Source organism: Epinephelus moara, chromosome 8, assembly GCF_006386435.1.
Source record: "Epinephelus moara isolate mb chromosome 8, YSFRI_EMoa_1.0, whole genome shotgun sequence".
In the NCBI taxonomy this organism is placed as follows: domain Eukaryota; kingdom Metazoa; phylum Chordata; class Actinopteri; order Perciformes; family Serranidae; genus Epinephelus; species Epinephelus moara.
Window position 1 is genome coordinate 23,111,259 of NC_065513.1, and position 9,911 is coordinate 23,121,169.

Here is a 9,911-nt window from a genome sequence, read left to right on the forward strand (position 1 = left end):
CGAACAAGAAGCAACAAACTGGGATACATATCCGTATTTCCCAGTCAAACCTTGTGGTTTCCGTTGTATGTAAACCAGGAAGCTTGGCTGAATTTACATTAATTTGAGTGCTTTTTAAGGTGGGCCGCCATTGACTGCACTGTAGAGGTCTGGTGACTGAAAATACCCAGTGGTGTTACTGTTATCTGTGCTTCTACCCCATATATTTCTTAAGCAAAAGCAACATAAGACGTAGTGTGGATGCTTACTCAAAAACATAATTTTAATGTCTCATGTGGGGCAGTATTGAAGTTGCAGGGGAAGCAGCCACACCATTCTCACATACTGACACTTTTGCAATGCTGGGTTTGCAAGCTCAAACAGCACTGCACTCTCTCAGTTAAGTATAACCTGCTGGTAGAAATTCACAGACAGTGGCGCCCCCAAAGAGGGGCCGGGGGGGGGGGGGCATGGCCATACAACCGCTGACCCCCCAGCAAGATTAATTAGAGGCTGACAGCAGTGTTGGGTTCAGTATTCTTAAAATGTTATTTATTACTCATTACTAGTTACTCTTTTCAAAAGTAATGATAATACTAATTTCTCCCTGTCAACAGTAATTCATTACACTACTCGTTATATTATTTTTCCATTTCATCACATAAAATTGGTAATTGCGTCTCTCTCCAAAATTCAGATGTGCCTCTGTGTGAATGTCAGGGTAATTGCCAGTAAGCGTAGCTAAGGCTAGATAGCTTGCAAATGATTACCTTTTTTTACCTAATGTCATCTGTTGCCAGTGAACAATATTTTCCCAAAGATCTGCCTGAAAGACGGAGAGTCAGTCATGGAGCAAATTTCATCCACAACATATCCAGCCACAAGCTTCATTAGTTCTTTGTAGCCTGTAGCTGTCAACTAGTAAAATCCAGTTTTGGTTGTTTAGCCACTGTGGGGCTACAGCCGAGGTCCGCCACCGAGGAGGGCTCTACTTTGGTGGGGTGTATGTTCTGGAGCTTCAAGCTTTTGTGCTGTCAGTCGTATTAAGTGTTTTAGATGGGAGGTTTAAGGGCATGTTTTTTGCAGTGGAGAGAGTTTTAGTTCTACCACCTGCAGCAACAGTGTTCTCGTCATCTTTCCTCTTGACAAAATCAAAGTGATGGGAATATTTCCAGCATTACCATCTTCCAAACTAGCTTGCTGCTTTGTAACATGCGTGCACAGTGCGTTGATTGCGAAAATAAATGTGATGTTGTATTTCAAGTCAGTAGTGACGTGACAACAAAAGTAACAATGTAAGGAGCTGTTTGGTTTGGGGGGGCGCCATCGTTCACACACTACTTTACTAATTCCTTCAGACTACAGGCATCCTACTACAGATTCTCTATGTCTTATTGTATTACTACCTAATTTACACTTGCCTAGGGGCCCGTGTTTGCCTTTAGCAGGAATGCGTTCATGTTCAGAATAGAGAACAAAAAGACTGGCCTCAGATCCATGTCTCAGACATGTCATAGACTGTTTGACAAAGGATTTTCAGTGGCTAAGGACAAAAAACGGAGGAACTTTTTGAAACAAACCTCAAATTCTTCTTTGCCAGGCACAATCAATAAAACCAGACTTTACCTAATTTACTACATCTGCGTAACAACTGTAAAGTCAGCCAATTTGCTACATAGGTGTCAGGGCACTAGGTCAACCTCGGTCCCCCGCTGTGTTCTTTTGGGGGTATCATTGTCAGATGTTTTGCAGGACTGCAGTGCATCATCTGTTAACACATCTTAATAGGGCACCAAGAAGCACAAGGTGCTGTAACAATAATAACATGGCACAACCCCGTTGGACATCTAGCTGCCTTTGACAATGCACACTTGATCCGCTTGGCACAAGAGCCTCTAACACAGGCTGTCGACAAGCAGATTAAGTTTCTGTGAGAGGGAGGGTGGGATCCTGAAACATCCATGAAGATATTTGTTGGGAACAACACGAGGCACTCAAACCACAGTCTATGCGCACAGAGTGCCACATGTGTACCAAGTTACTTGCTAAAAAAGTAAATGAACTTCAGAACATGAACTAAAATTTGTTCTGTCCATCATGTAGTTTACGTTTACGAGTAAATAATTATTAAAGGCATGAGTAAATGGCTTCCTGTTTGTAAACTCCATCTGTTTTTTTTATATATGGCATGATATAAAGACAACATAATATTTCATACTACATCAGTTTAAATATGCAAACATAATGTTCGTAATCATCATCAAATCTTTCACTTGATTTCTATAGATAGGTATTCATTGTATATCTCATGTCTGTCTCCTGATTAAACTTAAACGTGAATAAATCTATCATGAATGGGAATTTATTAATATGCAACTGTTATTATTTCACAGACAGTTGTATATGAGATTACTATTATATGAAACATGAGTCAAAATAAATATATAAAATACATTTAATAGAAATACAGACAACCAAAATATGTAACTGTGTATGTCTTAAATATCAAAGGCTATCTTGAAATAAGGATCTATTATAGAAAAATAGTCTATGTAATGGTATAAAATAAAAACAAGGAGAGTGATATGACTATTTAATCCACACTGTCCAAAGCCATGGAGGTCCCTGTGAATTCCAAAATTGGCAAGATACCCTGTCCAAGGTCATGGTAGTCGATGCCAAAAATAGTTGACCGCGGCCACATCCCGAGTGCACCACTTTGTATGCTGTTATCTTTGGACACCTTGATTGAAAGCGTATTCTTAAAGATATGGCAAAATGGGAATCTCCAGGGGCCAGAGAAAGGGAATATCTGAGTCCCACAACACCCCCAGACACATGTGCTCTTTAGGTTGTGGATTCTCAAAGGATCTTAAACCGTGTCATCAGAAAGTTGTGAGTGGTGTGGTTCTTACACAAGATAAACTATCAAGTGGAACTCAACTGGCAGTGTGTAACAGACAAGGTGTTGGGAAAGATGAACCCCCCAAACAATGACACAAACCTTGTTCGGTAGTGTCTAGTAATATATGACAACTATATTGTAAAAAGATGTAGACATGTTAGAGATAGAAAGATACAAAATATAAAGAATGCCTCACTGACAAAATGACCATTTGTTTATCAGTTACTCAACGCTTTTTATGTCCAATGAAAGAAACGTTGTCTTACTTGCATGTCTCCATGATGAACAGAGAATCCAAAACAGTAAACATTCTTCATAAATTAAAGTCACGGGACCATGTTTAACAACAGCAAAACTATATTAAAACATCTGTTTACAAACTCTCATGCAACTTGTGCAGTATAATCCAAGTCTATTTATCCAATCGCATCCTCGGTACTTCTCAAACACATGCATTTTCGCTAAAACGTTACAATATAAGACAGGGATCACGAACACGTGTACGTATGAGCTCTGCTTGAGCTGAGTTCAAATGCGCACATGTCCAGGCATGCTACTGGGCCGTGCATAAGATTGTTTGTACGAACCTGCTTTAAATCATTATGTTTTAGTGAAAATGCATGTGTTTGAGAAGTACTGAGCATACAACTGGACAGGTTAGACTTTGATTATACTGCATGACTTGTGTGGAGGCATGTGAGACAAAGTTTTCTTCACAAATTCAATTTACCACGCAGTGAGTAATTGATGTACAAATGGTCGTTTTGTGGGTGAAGTATTCTTTGAAGTTGAACTCTGTAGTGAATATACTGTAGGTGACCTGCAGTTGACCCTGCCTAAACGTGACCTCACAGAACCAGCCTATCCTCTCCTCCCTCCTGGATGACCTGACCGATAGATGCCTGGCTCTGAGCTCTTATGAAACACTGCCTCTTGCACTCCATCAGCTGCTCCAGGTCACGCCACATCTTCATCTGCTCCATGTTGGCACTGTGGCTCTCCCTCACCATCTTCTGCTTCTCACGTAACTTCTGGAATCCACAAAGGAAAAGAATTATTAGATTAAAAAAACACTTCAATGGCACTTTTCTGTACAATATGAGCCTGGTCAGTGTTTTATAAGTCCATCTACATTACAAGTGTGTTTACTTGTCTGTCCTTAGATCATGTTCTTGACAGAATAATAGCACCTGCTCGGTCAGCTGTTGGACACACTTTTCTCACCTTGCCAAGTAACTCCTGTTCTGAAATGTTCTTCATATAAACTTCCCTACAAAAGAAGCAGAAGAATATCATTCAAAAACAAGCCATTGCAATTTCATGTTGATCTCACCCACTGTTTTTAAATAAAGGTGTTGCATATCAGCACGTCACGAGGTGTGGTAATTAAGTCTATCTGTGTTGTATGAGACAATAACGTGACAGCAGCTAAACTGACTGTGTTGTAATAAGAGCTTTCTGAGGTAAAGAGAGCATTCATCTTGCGAGCAGCTGGCTGGCCTGGCTCGGCATGCTCACCTGATGGCCTTCTTTCTCTCTTGTGGATCAGAGGACACGTAGGCCTTCATCTCTTCAGTCGCCCGCTGTATTTGCATCTCAATAATCTGTGGAGGACAGGGATGGAGAGGTGGAGTTTATTGCCACAGTGGGTGTTTGGAGTCAGGTCACTTGCAAAATGCTGAGACATTTCATCCACTCCGGCAGCACCCCTAAGAGTAGCAAGTCACTGTTTATAGTTAGGAGAATCAATTGTAATTTCACTATGTCGACAACCTGCCCAAGGCAATAAGGCTGTCTGAGTCAGTGTCTTCTTTTAAGGCTCTGCTAAAAACAGACTTTTATCAGAGGCATATCATGATTTTATCTGAGCTGCCCGTTTATTTTAATGACATGCTTTTGATTTGTAATTTTTTGTTTATTGTTAAAATGTTGCCCTTCTTGTGTTTTAGCATTCACTTATATATTTTATCTAATTTTCTCTTGGTGACAATTGGTTCAATTTACTCATACTTGTGTTTTAAATGTGCTCGATGTTACCGTAAAGCACTCTGTAACTGTGTTTTGAAAGGTGCTTTATAAATAAAGTTTATTCATAATATTATTATGATGTCTGGCTTGTACAACAGTGATAATGATGAGGGATACATGCCCTGTGTCTACTGTTTTTTTTTTCAGCTTTAAAGGCCCAATGTGTAGGATTTAGGGGCATCTATTGGCAGAAATGTTTACTAATATTCATAACTATGTTTTCATTAGTTTATAATCACCTGAAAATAAGAACTGTGTGTGTGTTTTCGTTACCTTAGATTGAGCCATTTATGTCAACATACGGCTCGTTCCTCTTCCACTGAGTCTGCCATGTTTCCACAGTAGCCATGAACACATAAATCATACACTGACTCTAGATAGGGCCATTTGCATTTTTCGCGTCAGCCACTGTGGTTCTCCTACATGCTTCAAGTTTCAGTTCTGTAACCTCACCACTAGATGCCACTAAATCCTATACCCTGGACCTTTAAGCAAATACCTTCTAAAAATACTTGCCTCTGACATGGAGTTGATGTAATGATATCGGTTTTCATCCTGTGCTGTCTCCTCTCTCAATGTTTTTACCTCCTGTAAATGAAAAACAAGTACAGAAAAATACTCTATACTGCTATGTCAAAGTCACAAGATATTACAAAAGAATACACAGGATAAACAAATATCAATATATTTAAATTGTTGGCTATATTTTATCAAGTGTAGGACTCTACCTGCTCCAATTTAGATCTGTTGCTCTCCAAACCAGCAGTGCAACTTTCATACTGTGCCTTCTTTTCCTCATATTCCTGGCTTAGTTCCTGTTAAGACAGGAATCCAAACAGTCACACACAGGAGCGAAGAGACAAATGATTTCACATACTGCATGCTCTGTGAGAACTAACACAAATACATAGAATGCACAAAGTTAAACCCTCATCATACTCTCAGCACTGTTTCACATCAACAAAGCATCACAGCTGGCGTTTGAGCAGTTTAACTTTACAGCAGGCCCTTACAAAGTCTATTTATGTCTTCCTGTTGCAGCTCTTCATTAGCAGACATTACCCAGTAAGACGGAAGAGCGATTCTGGGAACACGTGTAGGAAAATGTAATCCTCTGCTTTAGCTCAGCGATGTGGGGGGGCTTTCCCATTGTGCATTTTATTTATGGACTATGTAAATTATTCTTAATGGACCCTGTCCATGATAACACACAACCCTAATATAAGTTAACTCTTACAGGCCTGCAGCCACACAGTAAAGTTTTAAAATTTAGGACAGATTAAAGCTTGGGTAGGTAGTTTATTCTTGTATCACTGGCCATCCCATAATAACCTTTGATATAATTGTAATTCAGGTGGACGGAGAGAAGGCTGTACTGCTGCACCTCCTCTTGCCCATGACTGGAGGTCATTTCAGAGTGTGTTTCTATTGGCTGTTCTTAAAAAATGCAGATGCACATGCACATCCATTCAGTGAAAGTGTAGTTGCGTACACTGCAAAGCAACCCAAAAAGAAAGATGGACTTATCAAAAAGAGGGTCTAAAGAGAGTCTGACAATAAACACAATAAAACGTGTCAATATCAGTGAAATGTTTCAGAGATGGACAGAAAATGTTCCTAAAAGTTTAGCCTTTTGCACACTGGAGCCAATGGATCATAGCTGTGGCCTCATGTATCTAACGTTAGCTAGAGCCTCAAATCACAGTGTGTCCCAAGCCACACTCTTCGCCTCAACAGACAACCTTGCTGGGAGGAGAGAGGACAGCAGCTCCGAAGACAGAACCTCAAACGGCAGCAGCAGCAACCCAAATCCAGCTGGTGCAGGGGGACCAGACCACTGTGACTCTACAACGGATCAGCAAACTTTCTGTTGCTGCTGTTACACGTTGCCATTGGCCACTAACCTGCTGTGACACCCTGCACTTAGGTTGGTGCTAGACGTATTTGAGCAGCTACAGCTGCAGATTGAAATTCTGTCTCTGGTGCTGCTGCCTGTTCTCGTCCCAGTCAAGCAACCCACAGTGGCGGGGAGCGAGGCCAAGGGACCAGAGGGTGGCTAGCTAAGGAATTCTTGTCTCAATTGTGGTCTAATAGACAGAGAGAGCGAGAAGGATAAGGAGGGACTGAGCAAATGCGCAAATGTGAGTTATGTGTGAAAGAGGACCATAATGTATGGTCATGGCTGTTGAAGGTCCTAATTTAAATGTGGTCAGGTGGAAAATGTTTTTTACAAACTCTAATCCATATACTGTGAGGATCCTTCGAAGTAAACCTGTTAAAATGTGCTCACCTGACATCGCTGTCTCAGTGACCTCAGTTCTTTTATAATGGGTGCAAGAGCTGACCTCTTCTCCCCTATCATAGAGTTTAATTTCTTCACCTGTAAAAGCAAGCCAATAACACACTGCATTAAATAGAGCAAAAACAACAACATATTACAATAATCACAAAGTAAATTGAAAGAAAAAGCATCTTATGTTGAAATTTGTAACTTTGTTTGTATAAATTTAAAGTCTATAGAGAAAACAGCAGGTAATGCGACTGTGACTAATGATTTACTGAGATGATACAGTTAGGCAGATTTATCAGCCAAGCAGTTGAGACCTGACAAACCTGATCAGCACTTCTCAGTATAAGAGTATGGAAATGATTATAGGACAATATTCACTAACAGTTTGGCAAGTATTCATTAAAACATCATAAATTTCAGCTTTATGGCAGTGCCAGAGTAAATGTTGGAGCCAGGGATGTTTGACTCCATCATTAGGAGTGGTCTGCAGTTTGCCAAATGTACAATCTGCCAAACTGATCAACAAACTAACTGCAGCTTGGAGCATGGCCTAATCAGTTGCAACTGCTTCCCTCTGGGCCTTCATACAAAAGGATGACAGGGTGATAAATAAAGAAGCTTTGAGCTATGCTGGGATAATGTTAAGCATTTACCTTGTATTGTACTGTATTGTATGGAATGGCACAATATTTGTGCTTTTACACCTAATTTACAAACTGGTCGAAGAAATGTCTTCACACTTACATCTGTGCAGAAATCTCCTCTCTATCAGTTTGTACCACAGACTGTAAATATAATGGATGTAGCTACCATGAAGACATCCATTGGTTTCTGGACTCCAGTTCTGAAGCCTCAAGTTCGGCATGTTACCCGCTGCAGTCTTATTTTTTTGGAGCCAGAAGTGACCATATTCGAACAAGAGGGTGGAGCTGCGGAGGAGTGAGGGGTCTATCTGACTCATAGGCTGTGGCAACACCTCGCAGACAGCCTGTCACTCAAAGCAGTCATGCCCTTAATTGTAAATATCTTCAAGCCTTAATAAAATGTAAACAGGGGAGTTACATAAAAATTCACCCCTGAACAGTTGTCATGGAGCGGGAAATTAGCTATAGACACCCAAAGTGTTTTTTGTACCAGGCTGTAAACATGTTTATTTCTGTTGTGAAGTTGGGCATTTTAACATGGGGGTCTATGGTGATTGACTTTGCTTTTGAAGTCAGCCTCAAGTGGCCATTAGAGGAACTGCAGTTTTTGGCACCTCTATGCTAGCTTTATTTTCAGCCCCAGAGCCTGCGTGGTAAATTGAATGCCGCTTGGTTTGTACCAAATTTTAGAATAACACAGCCCACTAAGTCTCTTTATTTTGTCTGTAGGGCAGCACCATTAAAATGTAGTCACAAGATATTTCAGACTTGGCTCTTTAGGTTTAATAAAAAAAAAATTACAACATACATATTTCATAACCTACAGCGATAACAAAAAAAGTTGAGGGTGGATTATCTGTTTGAGTAGTTACCATTTCAGACATGCCGTCCAGTGTGCGGCCCTTCTTCTCATCCAGCTCGCTCTTGATGGCTGACACCCTCTCCAGTTCCTCCTGAGTGTCACTGTAGCCAGAGATGCCCTTCTCCGCTTCCACAATTTGCTTAAAAAAACAACAACACACAATAGAGACACATGTAGTAGGTAACTCAAAAGTGTATGGACAAATTCAGCAGTGAAATCAAATGATCACAGACACTTAAAAAAATTGGTCTAAGAGAGTCAACCAACTGTCTATATCAATTTGAACTATCAGTGTGGTATCAACAACCTCACAATTTTAGTGCGTCCTTTTTAAAGAATTATTTTAAACGTACCGCAAGATACAGCTTTACTCCATGTGAAGCTATGATTAGCTGCTGAAGCTGTGACAAGAAAACTCTTTGAAAACTGGTTCAAAACAAAAATGTTTTAATGTCTTACATAACAGGTGACACTGTTACAGCACATTTTAGTTGCAGTAACAGAGCTACCCACTCATCACATCAGTCATTTGACCCTCTGTCTATTACAAAAACACCAGAATGCATGAAGAACTATCCGACTGAAAAATCAGGCTCACACATACAGAGAGGAGCAGACCCATCGCCAACTAGACATGTGATCGGAAGGAAAACTTTCATTGCTTTAACAAATCCTGTGTGGGCTGCAGACAGAGGAGGAGCAGCAGATGCAGCCATCAGAAATAGCAGCTCAGCCTGCGTCAGACAGCCAATCAACAAGTCAGGTGCTGGGACCGCACAGAGGCGTGAAGCCATTTCCAGGAAGCTTCTACCACTTCGCTGTTAACACAAACTGCGTGAATGAGGAGATCAGGTGAAAACAGCACATTTGGAATGGCAGCATGAGTGCAGGGTGAGGGGTGGATGGAATACAGTGTGAATGCTAAAGGGCACAGTGGACGGGGAGGGCAGTCAGGAGGATTTCAATGTTCCAGTTAGAATATGTAACATTAAAGTAAATATAGTGTTCACTTAAACTATGTTGATATTTTTAGGTGGGACTTTTTTAAGTGGCTAAAATACATTCATACACCATACGTACATACACCGCGTTCCAAATTATTATGCAAATGATATTTTTCTCTGATTTTCCTAAATAGTCGATGCAAATGACAGTCAGCATAATTTTCAAGTCATCAGCTGTTAAAGTTTAATTCAAATGTTA

The 9,911-nt window shown here is 40.5% G+C and overlaps 1 protein-coding gene across 1 annotated transcript in view; it reads right to left on the bottom strand.

Annotated features, from left to right (window-relative positions):
* Positions 1 to 2,107: 2,107 nt before the first annotated feature.
* ift81 (intraflagellar transport 81 homolog) overlaps positions 2,108 to 9,911 on the bottom strand; it is a 22,585-nt gene continuing 14,781 nt past the window's right edge. The window contains exons 12-18 of the mRNA XM_050051178.1: positions 8,719 to 8,847; positions 7,203 to 7,292; positions 5,641 to 5,727; positions 5,429 to 5,500; positions 4,403 to 4,488; positions 4,109 to 4,154; positions 2,108 to 3,915 (exon numbers count right to left, since the gene is read on the bottom strand). Of these exons, the coding sequence (XP_049907135.1) occupies positions 3,733 to 3,915; positions 4,109 to 4,154; positions 4,403 to 4,488; positions 5,429 to 5,500; positions 5,641 to 5,727; positions 7,203 to 7,292; positions 8,719 to 8,847 (693 nt within the window). The 3' untranslated portion in view covers positions 2,108 to 3,732. The remainder of the gene's footprint in view (positions 3,916 to 4,108; positions 4,155 to 4,402; positions 4,489 to 5,428; positions 5,501 to 5,640; positions 5,728 to 7,202; positions 7,293 to 8,718; positions 8,848 to 9,911) is intronic.